At 42.6% G+C, this 12908-nt stretch overlaps 1 protein-coding gene across 2 annotated transcripts in view; it reads right to left on the reverse strand.

Moving 5' to 3' along the window:
* Nucleotides 1-169: 169 nt before the first annotated feature.
* Nucleotides 170-12908, reverse strand: part of rims3 (regulating synaptic membrane exocytosis 3) — a 37385-nt gene continuing 24646 nt past the window's right edge. For both annotated transcript variants that reach the window (XM_047605379.1, XM_047605378.1), the window contains exons 4-8: nucleotides 7682-7823; nucleotides 7475-7587; nucleotides 6834-6935; nucleotides 6619-6758; nucleotides 170-6491 (exon numbers count right to left, since the gene is read on the reverse strand). In XM_047605379.1, coding sequence (XP_047461335.1) covers nucleotides 6279-6491; nucleotides 6619-6758; nucleotides 6834-6935; nucleotides 7475-7587; nucleotides 7682-7823 — 710 coding nt within the window. In that variant the 3' untranslated portion in view covers nucleotides 170-6278. The remainder of the gene's footprint in view (nucleotides 6492-6618; nucleotides 6759-6833; nucleotides 6936-7474; nucleotides 7588-7681; nucleotides 7824-12908) is intronic.

Consider the following 12908-nt stretch of genomic DNA (forward strand, 5'->3'; position numbering starts at 1 on the left):
GAAACACAAAATCAAAATAGACCATTCATTCTCGACCCCGATAATTATTAATGAATTAATTATTCTTTTCTGAACATACACAGACCCTTTCCCTCAAATATATTACTGCAGCTTTAGATAAATCAAAGAAACACAAGGGCTGAAGACAATGAAATGCACTTGCAAAATGTTTGTGATTCAAATAAACTTTATTGACTTTGCGTCCAGATGTCAAAGGGCATGCAAATACAGGCTTCTGAATCCCAAATACTTTTTTTTTATTTTTTATCTTTTTTTTTTATTTTTTTTTTTTTTACCTCAGTTTGGTTCTATTTTCTTACAAAACTACGTGCACCTTAAGTAATCAATTTTGCAGCGTACAAACCACAAAAATACCAGTTTTACATTATCAAATACTGCACATAGAAAACATTTACAAAGCACAGGTAGAAAATTACAGCTCCCTTTATACTTCTTCGCCCACACACTGCGTCCTTTACATCAGACGGTCTGCTACGCTCTGCCTGCTGAAACGTACACTGTGAACACTCCTCGGTGGAAAGTTTAAGGCCAGTCGGAGAAAAGACAACCGCGAATTTACCAACGCCAGCGATCCAATTGAACTGGGCTGAGGGATTTGTTCGTCTTACTAGATGTTCAGGTGTTTGATTCCAAGGCATCAGTCTACTGCATGTGCTTGGAAAAGTCAGCGTGGTCCATTAAGTATTTTTAAATCAATCTCTAGGTTGTATTTTGTGCTTGGCTGGGCTTGATAAGATGAAGGTTGTCTTGACAGCGGGGAGGGGAGCTACCACGGCCTTAGTATAGTCTGAGAGACAGCTAAAAAAAAAAAAAAAGGACAGAATGCAGGAAACTTGTGCTGTGATTACCGACATTTACAGACATGGACGATGACGAAGTGGCGCATCCAGCGGCAAAAACTCAAAATGTGGCCATCCGCTCAGCAGTGATGTTTGTTTCATCTGGTTAACAGCTGCCACAGTGGCAAAACACACACGTATGGGATGCATGCTTTTTTGGGGGACAATAAAGAAAAGTAAAAGAACAAAAACGTCGTTTCTCGTGTCATACAGTCATTATTCACAATGCATCGCATGCTCCGTTGAGTCTAAATTGCTTCTAGTGCTTGAAAATGTGATTCCACTTTGTGTCGTCAGGGTATGAGAAATAGGACAAGGGTGAGAGCCCCGGCAACAGTAGATGCTACAGCCAATGGTTATTGCCAGAAGATTCAGAAACTGTAAGGCTCGTAAGTCCATGCTACTTTAAGATACAGCATTTTTGATATCGTACTGGGTCAAATCTCCCTCATCGCTGTCCCTTGGTGGTTAATATCGTAAAGGTTAAATACAAGAAAATCCTCAGAGAAACCATGCGGCAAACGTTTCCTAGCTCAAAGTACAAATATAACATTTTCATCAACGTGATAGATCAGTCGTAAATTTGTTAAGGGGGGAGGGGGTAGCAATCCTCTGCTCGTGGCGATTTAAATAAATAAAAATGCATTTCGCCAGACAGATTTCATGCTAGTCTCAAAACACAGAGCTGTTCTTTTAAAACAATAATAATAAGACATACAATATACAGTACAGTCAAAGTGAGGGGGGGGGGTTGCCCGAAACCGATGCAGGCGAGGCCCCCCGGAAAAAGTCTTCAAAGAGACGATATAGCAAACAAGATGACAAAAAGATTGCACTCTTCGTTCTGGTGTAAGGGTTTAGAAATACATTCATAAAACTATACATATACACATATATAACGTCAGTACAATATTCCGAGCAAAATACACTTTGTCAAAACTTTCGGTTGTGTGCTACAATAGTGAAGCAATGTCTCCTACACAAAATAAGGCCATTGTAAACTGAACAAGCCCTCATTTTTGGAGAAAAAAAAAGAAAATCTCTGGCTCTCTTTCCTCCGTCTCTGAATAATATCTCTGTCCTTACAAAAATAAAATACGCTTAAGTACCCAAGATGATTCAAGTTGACTGAAGATGTACTTTTTTTTTTTGCACACCATAAAATTAGGTTTAAAACGGTAGCAACAAGCAACTTTATGGGGTTTACATTCTAAGGCGTCCACAGCCTTGTCATTCAGATGTCAGCTGAGCCACGCTAACATGCTACTGCTGCTATGGTGCTGTGTTGGTGCTATGCCGAGACCAGTGGACCTAACTCTACTACTCTACTCGTTGTACCACTTCCGCTGTCACTTGAAGGCAGCGTCAAAAACATGCGAACGACCAAGGAGTTCGTTCAAGGAGCTCTAGCTTTAACTTAGCCCCGGCCAAAAAAAAAAAAAAAAGAAGACAAAACAAGCAGCTTCTTTGTTCTGGAGTGGAGTGAGCTTTTAATATGCATCCACAATCCTAGGATCCACAATGCGCCTCCTGTGCTTAACTCAGCTCTAGTTGTTCCTGTTTCAATGAAGCCAACGTTCGATCTACACAAAATGTCGTCACCAAGGCCATGTTGATTTCCTTAAATCTTCACAGATCTACAGAGCTACGTAACAGGGCACCAATGCAGCACCTTAAATAGGCCGTAACTCCAACTATGCAACCCTTGCCAATCTGAGGCTCCACTTTAGGGGTCTCAAACATGAGGTCTGGGGGCCAAAACCGGGCCGCCAGAGGGTCCACTCTAGGCCCAAAGTGCGAAAATTACACTGAAGTGTAATAAAATGAACTGCTGTTCCTAATTTGTCCATGAGGGGTCGCTCTGTTTTAATCAGAGTTGAGGACATAACATGACAGACCCAGAATTAAACAGCAGAGGGCAGGAATTGGCCATTAAGTTTCCAACCTGTTCTGAATGAACTCCTCTTTAACATCTGTAATCAGCACTTCAGAGGACCCAACAATTATCCATCTGCGCCATGCACCTACCAACACATTTAAAAACATTTACACATTGCTCAGCTCCACAAAAGCCATGAAGACCCTAACAACCTGCTGCTGCTACTCTGTCCTGCCATCGTCAAACCTGCTGCTCATGAGGCTTCAACTCCCTTTATTCTCCCATCTACACCTTCTCAAAATAGCAGACTCTGGGTCCAAATAAATAAAATGACCCTGTGTGAGACAATGCGTGACAAATATGTGATTTTTTTTGCTAATCTATGATAGAAGTCATGATAATAGGAAAAAATTATGAAGTTCATATCTAAAAACCCTGATCCTTAGATTCTCCTCAGACAGACGAAGCTCCGCCCCTTCCGGTTGACCAACATGGGAACTTATTTCAAAAAATAACAAATCAAAAAACATATGTACGGTAACGGTTTTGGATGCCATTTGAATTGTACTGTGAATTTATCGAATAACTGTGAACTGAAATGTTTCTTAATGAAAACTAGTCATAAAAGAGTCAAAATACGTAATTAGAAAGACTGGATGGCAATAAAAACGTGATACCATCAGGACTAATTGTCACTGTGTGCACCGGAAGGGTCGGCACTCCATCTCTACATTGTGGTCCCTAGTTTTCAATCAGTTTTTTCAATCAATATGTACACATTTAAATCTCTCTGTCACTCATTTACACCTTTCTACCCTGCCACTCGTTACGCTTCACACAGTACAATAAATGCACCTCATTTAACGACACACACCCACACTACACTCTGCGGAAAGGCAATATTTAAACTTCTCCATTTGGTAGCAAGAATCAAAGGATTTGGACAAATTTGGCGAATGCTCTGTGCCTGCCATAAATAAAACTCATAAGATATTCATACATCTCTTTGCATTATCCCTCTCCCTACTTTAAATAGTTAAAACTGCTTATATTTTGGGGTTAATCAGTATACAGCAAAGGGAGACAAACGGTCTCATACAAGGAAAAATATTACCAGTATTTTTTATAGTTTACCAAGGACTGAACATTCAGCAGGGAGGTTATACAAGTCTAAAAACTGTAATTTTTTTACTTTCTGTGTAATTTTTTTTTTGTCAACCAAACTTTTTTGTGCACACCTGAGAACGTGTGCAAATACCGACAGTCCTTATTTTTACACTGTACCAGCTGTCCACAAAAAAAATAGATAGATAGAAATCAACAAGGTACATAAACTTACTTCATATACGTGACCATACAAGTACAGATCCAGCAAAGAAAAGCTCCAAAACATAAAATCAAATTGGAACCCAGACCTCGATGGTACTTCTGAAAAAGGTTGTGTACACGGCCGGAGGGTCAAGATCGGCCGCTATGCTCCTCCCTAAGGTTCAATAATGCCAGGGACCCCTTTACCCAAAGTTCAAAGAGCGCAGAAATGTGTTGTGTCTGAAGTGCGGGGGAAGAAACTTTCCCTTTTTTGCAGAAAGATAAAGCGAACACATGGTGGCGATAAAACAGAATGTGAGCTCGTAAACGCATACAAGCGTTTAGTAGCCTGAGGCTCGAGACTGTCAGCTGTTTACACTACTGAAATACGACAGCAATTAGCGTCTTTATCCGTGTAAAAGGACTCGGTGTTGGTCTCAACGCAGATTAAAACGCCACTGACGTGACATCATCTTGGAATTGGGATTGTGAGATTTTATGATTTGATCAGAAAACGGCACCTGAGCCTGTTTCAGCTGCTCTGGTGAGCCTTTATGGCGAAAATCAAAATACACTGGAGTTACATTTTCATGCTGGACCTCGAATATTCCAAAATGTGCAAAGCAGTGTGACTGAACTAAAGTGGCAATAAATTAACAAGTGGTCAACCACTGCAAGTTAGGAAATCAAATACATATTGTTTTTTTACAATAAAGTGCTCAGCTAAATGCAAACACACAAGAGATGTAATATAAGAAAGCTGAACGATTTGTTGTCATCTGTGTCTATAACATGTAAAACTACCACATATGGCATTTGTTAATAAAATAATACTGGCATAATATATCAAAAAGAAAAATCTGAAACTAAATACATGTGTACAATAGGTTTAGTTCAAAGAGGAGTAAACAAAGACAAAATAAGAGGGTTAAATATTGACACCAGTTGTGTGCGTGTTTGCACGTGTGTGTGTCTGGCCAGAAGTAGAGAGGCAGAGGCACGCACGCCACCATCCTTCATCCAACACAAAAATGGGGAAAGCAACACGAAGAAGAAGTCCTAACAAGTCCAGGTGCTGGTAGAGACAGAGACTGAGGAAAACACACGAGCCCCAGACTAGAAGTGGTCACATCTCCCCCAACGCACTTTGTGCAAACCGCCCTGCGGCGACAGTCTGATACTTTGACGGATGAAGGCGGGATCAGAAATGTGTTCATCAGCGAATGTGCAGCTGGCTGACTAATTTGTTCTCTTCGTCCGCAGATAGCGATGATAGCCGCCCTGTCAACAAAGTCCCATCCTTCTCACTAACTCAGTGCAGTGCTCTTTAATCAGGAGCGCAAATAAAGAGCCACTATACTCCTGTTACATTGGTCAAGCTAAATGAAAAGATTTAAGCGGTTTAAAATGTCTTGCAAGCAAACATGCAGAATGCAGCCGATACATTTATTAACACAAATAAGTATTTAATTAACTATCTATTTAGATATATATATATACATATATATCTATATATAAACTCTGCCCTGTGAAAATTATAGAATAGCAGTGTTGCTACCTCACATAATAGCCATTATGTGAATATCCGAGCCTGTTAGCCGGGTATGTTCATGTGTGTTACGCCTACCTACCGTCCTCAGCTCGTGTGTGTAGAATGTAACTTCTTTTTTTTTTTTTGCATTACATCTAAGTCATCGACTCTGCTACATATCCATACTTTATGTTGTATACTAGTTCACTTACGACTTATAGTAATAATAACAACGATAACAATTGCTTTGGTTTTAAAAAATAAAGTTTTTTTTCTTAGTTTGGCATAGAGAGTTTAGAAACTGGCACCAGGATGAGGCGTGCCACGGAAATCTGGTGAGTTGGAATGCAGAACATGGCACCCGGTGAATCCTGGTTTTCGTGGTGTGAGATGCAGAAACGGGTGAGTGGAAAAATGCTACATGTTCAGGTAAATGGCGTCTGGATGACGAATCGCTTTTGAATGTGACGAGAGAGAAAACTGTCCGGTAAAGGTGTGTGTGAATGGGAATGAGATTGGGTATTCGAAAGTATATGTCAAGTGTGTTTTTCCTGCACAGATGCACGTGGGTGTAGGTGTGTGTGTGTGTGTGTGTACCTGTCTTGCGCATCAAATACAGTCGTTGTGTATTTACAGTACGTGTGTCTGTGTATGCATGACTCTGCCTGTGCTCGTGCATGTGTGGGTGTCTCCTGGGTGTCTAGGTGCACGAGGGGCTGGTGGCGCTCTCCAGGGAGGACTGGGAGAGACGTCTGGTGAGGGGTCCGATGCTGGGGTCTGCCAGAGAGGAGGTAGGGAACAGCTTGTACCAGCCGCTGACTGTGGCAGACAGGTCCAAGTCCTCCAGGAGGATCTGGGCCATTCCCATGAAGCACTTGTGGTCCATACGCCCATAATCCCCCCACACTATTACCTGGAGGGGCGACAGCACAGAACGTTACACCTTTAGCTATGGGAGGAAGCCTCACTGTGGTGGAGAATTTTCTGCAATTGGCCGTTGGAAGACAATACGCGGTGGGGAAAAAAAAAGAAAAACACACCTGTAGGACTTTGCCCTGAGGACTCTCATCAAACAACAGAGCCTGCTGGTAGGTGGGGTCCAGATTCCTTTTCACTACTTTGGTTTTCTTCTTGGCCAAGCACACTCCGTTCTCCAGAACATACACCTTCACGTAGGTTGCTGTGACGAAAATGCAAAAATTACGAACCCCGTCGCGTGTAAAAAGAAGTTTAAATAAGTAGTTGAAGTCAGTACCTGGTATGTTCTTGGAGCCGGGTTTGGGGATCAGCCCTCTGGCCTGGTTGACCTCCACCTCCAGCTGCCCTCCTCTGTCTACCATGCCTACATGAACATCCCCTGCAAAGTGACCAAAAAAAAAAAAAAAAAACATCTCTGACAATCCATCCTAATGTGAAACACAAATAATTCATATTTCATTCAGAGCTGAGGTCTGTTGCGCTCAGCTAAACATGAATTGAAAATCTGAACATGCAGCAGTGGATGTCTGACAGCAGAGGGCCACACAGAGCTGCAAGACTGTCTGCACCACCAGGCATGGTGGAGCACACTGCTCTGTTATTTTTCATAACCAGTGACCTTTGTTTAAAATATTTATACCTCATGCAAGATTAACCTAATCTGCGTTGAGTGTATGCACAAGTATTTGTAGTATTTTTAGGTTCAGTCTTAACATTTAGACACTCCTGGGCTGCAGGTTTAATTTCCTGTGACCCTCTTATTGCTAATGAATAAGAATTGACAAACTAATGAATTAAATGCCACCAAACAAAATAGATGAATCACCTTCATCTCAGCTTTAGTTTTGTGTCACTAATACTAGAGGAGAATGAGATGGAAGGAACAGGTTTATGTTGCTTCTTTCGTGTCTGTCTTACCCATGGGGGGTGTAGCTAATGTTTGTCGGCCTACGATCTGAGCGGGGCCTAGTCCGTCCAGAAAGTCGCTGAACTGGCTCTCGGGCCCCAGGCGCGTTGTAGGGAAGACAAACCTGAGGGAGAAGAAACAGAATAATGACGGATCCGTGAACAGATGCCGCGGAGAGATCAAACAACGGACGGGTGGATTTCTAGCCGGACACGCACGTTCCGTCGGAGCTGTTTGAGTTGGTGCTGCCGTCGGTTGAGTCCTTGCTGCCCTGCCGTGTCACTCGGTTCCTCATCTCCACCGCGATGCCGGTCTCCGTGCTCCGTCGGATGGTGCTGCGCAGCTTCTTCGTTCCGCCGTCTAAAAAAAAAACACAAGAGGTCACGGCTCGTCGTTTAAGTGCCCCGCTTTCAGCAGGATAATCCACTTAATAAGCAGAGGAAGTCATAGAGCTGCCTGATAAGAAAGTCAGGTACTACACGGGGGCCGCGTGATAAGCCTCTCATCTGCTACCAGCGCACGTCGTAAACAGGTCACATGAAATGATGCAACGTTGTGGAAGCTGCTACTTGTTCTGCAGATGTTAGAATAATAGCGGATGCTTCCTCTGCTATTCTGATTCTTCTCTATTTCAAAACGACTTGTTAGAAACGAGAAGGAGTTTAAGTTCGCCTTGAGACCAGGTTTCTACTATTTATTTTGAAGCGAGTTCACTCGAGCGAGAAGGCAATCTCACCTTATATCCACAGGGATGTCCATGCACTCTTGAAAAATATCTCCACTTCACAGGTATTACTACAGTCAATTTTAAACGCACAAAGGCCTATTTTGCGATGGTTGCGGCGAGTAGGGACCAGTAAGCTTTTAGGGGATCTGCTGAGCCTCCGCTTGTGAGGCAGAAACGCACACAAATTGACGGCATTAGGACGGCGGTGGGTGGCGGGGTAGAAATAAAGTCAAGAGGCTGAGCGCACAAGACGAGACGGGTGGAGGCGGTATTTAGGCTTCGCGGCTCTGCTGACTGTAGGAGAATTAAAGCGAGCTCCAGAAGCTTTTAGGATATCATCCCCTGCAGTAATGCACGATGACTCTGTGTGATCTGACCTGCTGAAACAGTCGTCAGACACAGTCAAAGTGATGCAGGTTCGAGATGTGGCATTTCCTTATATAAGAGAAGGAAATGGAAGGAAATTCAACCGTGGCAAAAAAACATTCGGTTTTCATTTGCTTTGTCATATTTTACAGTAAGATGGACATTTTATTGAGAGAGAAAACTAATTTTGAAAACCTACGACATTATGATAGATTTTTACAATTCCCTGAGACAGAAATCAAATCAGGTCAACAGATGAACTGTTAGCTGCAGACTATGTACTATTTTTTCCAAGTACAGTATAAGTACGTGTTAACCGGAGTCCATAAAACAAGTAGTAAAAGGAAGGAACAAGATAAAAGTAAAAAGAAATATAGAAAGGGAAGGAAACCGTTTAATGTGTAAAACAAAACTACAAACTATGAAGCAATATGAAACCTAGAAATTGCCTAAGCGGTGAAACCTCAGCTAATTTAGAAGCGCGTTCACACAAAAACATCACGCTGACACCTGACATCACATCAAGGGCGCACGTTCACACATCAAGGCAGCATTTGCACACAAAGTGTGTAACCGCATGTGAATTGCCGGGAGGCGTCGGGTCAGCACAGGTTGTATAAAGACCTCGACTAATGTCTGATTTCTGGGAAATTCATTTTACAGGGGCTTTCTGAAAAATCATTTTTTTACGTTTCACCCTTGAATTAAGTCTGATAATTTAGTAGAAAGTGACTGGTTATGAAAGCAATAACAAGACCAGCAAACAGGTTAACTTGTTCCGTTTTAGCATTACATCTACACAGCTCATTACGGCTGCAGCTGCGGTTGCTGTAGAAACTCGTACATCCCTCGTCTATAGGAGAACAGATAGTTCGACAGCGCAGTGCATTCACCAGACGAGACTTTTAACAAGCCGCTGCTCATTGTTACCAGTTAAGCGCACACCCAGGTACAGCCGTCCCACTTCATTAGCTTGAGCAACTCCAGTCTCATTAAGCATCCTCATCATGCCTGCCTCATTGCCATGACAACCGCAGACACCCTCCATCATTACTATCGCTATGGAGATAAACAGATAGCAAACAAAGCCGTTCGATGAGACTTGGAGGGGACAGGGGACGGCAGCGGGCTTTGAAAGAGGGATGAAGTGTGACAGAGGAGAGGGGACGAGTGTTGAGGAGAAATGAGTGAAGAGGAAGACGAAAATGATAGGTTCCCAAGGGTGCTGGAGACAAGGAGAGGGGTGCTGCCTTCTGCTGTCTTCTATTTATAATCCTGCAGTCAAGAATGTTTCTAACAGACAGTGCGCGCGCGTGTGTGTGTGTGTGTGTGTGTGTGTGTGTGTGTGTGTGTGTGTGTGTGTGTGTGTGTGTGTGTGTGTGTGTGTGTGTGTTTGGAGCTTGACACCCAGACAAACTCCACGCACTCTCGCTGCCATGACAACCCCCGCCCCTGGATCTGGACCCAGACAATGCCACCTGAGACAACTGGCGCCATGGCGACAGGCTCATCCCTGTTCACTTTTTTATTTTTAAAAATGAATTTATTTGGACAACATTTTGCTGGAGCTGGTCCCAAACCCCACAAGCGCTTTTACTGTTAGTGGTCACAAGTGTGTATAAAGTTGTGGCAGTCAAATGTGTTTCTTGCGAGGATGAATCTGTCATAACATCCTTAAGCGTGTTTCTATATGAACACATCTCCAGTATACAACTACAAAGAACCTTTTCAATAAACTTCACATCTACACTTGCTACTCATTTGTCTGTGGGTCTGTGCCCTCTCATCAAAACTGCCCTCCTCCATCCCAATCTATGGTGCGAAGCGCTGATCTTCCTTCCTATTTAATCCCCTCCTCCTCGTCTGTGCTTTCCCCTCCATTCGTTTCCATGGCAATGCCTTCTGCATTGCACCAAGAGCCCCGGTCGGCATGTTCGCTCATAAGCCTTTCCCCTCGCTCTGTGTCTTTCTCCGCTCATATTGTCCTCTCCACAAATCTCACTCCTTAATCACCCACCACTTCAAATTTTACCCATCTGCCCTAAAATCATATTTCCCAAAACTCCTCTTTCTCTTATTGCGGCACTTTATCTCCAGGTCTTTGTTTGCCTGCCATCTTTGTCTTATCCCCTCTCTTCTATTTATTCTTCGGATTCCGTCTGCTCCTCTGTGAGTTTTCCAGCTCTTTGGCTTCTGCTCATCTTTATCACACAACTCTTATCTTATATCCCACCTCATCCCATAAATTATTTAGTGTATTTCCTCCTGCCCTGCCGGTGAACTAACTTTGCTGCACAGAATTAACATCAAATAGACACACACGCATCGTGGATGGGGGGTAACGGGAGGTTGTCTAACTTATATGCCATCTGAGCAACTAAAATAACAACATTGCATAAGCTGCTGCGCATTATTGCTCGAAAGGAGAGGGTTTTTTTGGTGTTTGTGTGCCACAAGGCTGTTAAAGTGTCTCCTGTTGGCTTCGCCATGATGAGTAATACCTCGTCCCTGGGAACACACGCTCATGAATCTCACAGAAGTGTACAACCCGGGGAGAATTGCATTCTCAAAACTTTCTTTCAGCGTGTAAAAAAATAAATAAATAAATAAAAATATTCTGGAGCTAATTATACAAGACACATGTTTGAAGATGGCGGCATGGCAAGATGAAGTCAGAGGGAAGTGCGTACGGATGGGAGATGTACGGACGTGGATGGAAAGAATGAATAGCCTGAGTGGAGAGAATTAATAGCAGAGAGGGAAATAAAGAAAGGTGGGATTACTGAAAACGCTAACAATGCAGAAAAGAGCCACACACTGTGCACGCACGCTCACACGTGAATTACAGCATGGCTGTGTGTGCGTGTGTGAATGTGTGTGTGTGTGTGAATGTGTGCGTGCACGCTCAGCAGATCATTAAAGCTGCTCTGACATTTGGAGAGAACACTGATGAAGCCTTTCTCATTATATGCTGTAATATAGAATGCTGTTTTTAGACTCCCTGGCTGCGCCGACATGCGTATTGGATGCACCGGTGACGGCAAACGATCCACCATGCATAGCAACAGTAACCAAGCATGGGTGTTGGGGATGAAAGATGCGTTGTGGTGTCTGTACCGCCGGACCCCTTCTAAATTTGGACAAAAGGAGGATTCGAGGCAGAAGCGCAAACAGGACAATCGATTATGTAGTATAACTGTGATCATGAAGTTTTACAGTTCACAAAGATTATTCAAATTTTTTTTATCTTTATTTAAGATGCAAATGCACAAATGTTTTCACCACATGATCATGTAGAGTGAATAAACTGTGGGCAGGCTGATGAGCGTGATTCAGGAAAGAGCAATTTGTAGATCATCCTAGCTTTCATGCCTCTCACCTACTAGCATATTTTGATTTCATCTTTTGAATGATGAATACAGACTACTGCCACCTGCTGGCATGGAGAGATATTTCCTTCAACTGACTGTCAGGGGCCCTTTGTTTAAAATAAAAAGATAGGTTACAAAAAAGGGAAAATTATTAAACCATCATCATCAAAAAATATAATTTTGTAATATAATAATGAAATATAGACATAATAGACATAATAAATTGTTACGATGGCTACATCAGTCATAAATACATCAGTAAATACATGTTACTTTCACCTTCTATATGTTTTTCTTGTACTTCTCTTTTCTTGAACTTAGTTTTACCTCATAAGGGCAACGACGTGACCCTTGAGTTTCTACATAAAAATTTTTGGAAAATTTCACAACAGTAAAAAAAAAAAAAGTCTTGATGTGTCCATTTTATTGAAATTGAATTGAAAATCAGAAGAACGAATGGTACACACACCAACCCTTCAGCCTTTATAATGAGGAGGTGGGGCCCATCTGATTTTTTTTCATGGGGCCCAGAATTCCTGGCACCGCCCCTTTTAACGTCATGAGACGTGGGATGGACGGGGTGGGTGGGGGGGAGTAAATCTGTATCTGGTGCCAAAGGGCAGTTATATTAGCTTAGCTTAGCAAAGACAGCTAGTGTTAACCTGGAGTGTGTCTGTATTAAAGCCTGCCTTGTCTAAAGCCCACTAACACACTATGGCTTGTTTCTTTAATTAGTACAAAAGGAACAAAATTGTACTGGACTATGACTTGGACAGACAGAACGACTTTCTGACAGCGGACTTTAAGATTCTGGTTTTTCTCTCTTCGGTTGTATATTTTCTTTTCCCCTTGGCTGCTTTCCGCCTGTGTGCTTGTGTACTTCCCAATTTTTTTCTTCCATAATTCATCCATTTATCAGACATGGCAGTGTCCCACTTTCCTGAGTCAGTTATTTAACTCTAACGGAGCATGCAAAAACAA

Source organism: Mugil cephalus, chromosome 14, assembly GCF_022458985.1.
Source record: "Mugil cephalus isolate CIBA_MC_2020 chromosome 14, CIBA_Mcephalus_1.1, whole genome shotgun sequence".
NCBI lineage: Eukaryota > Metazoa > Chordata > Actinopteri > Mugiliformes > Mugilidae > Mugil > Mugil cephalus.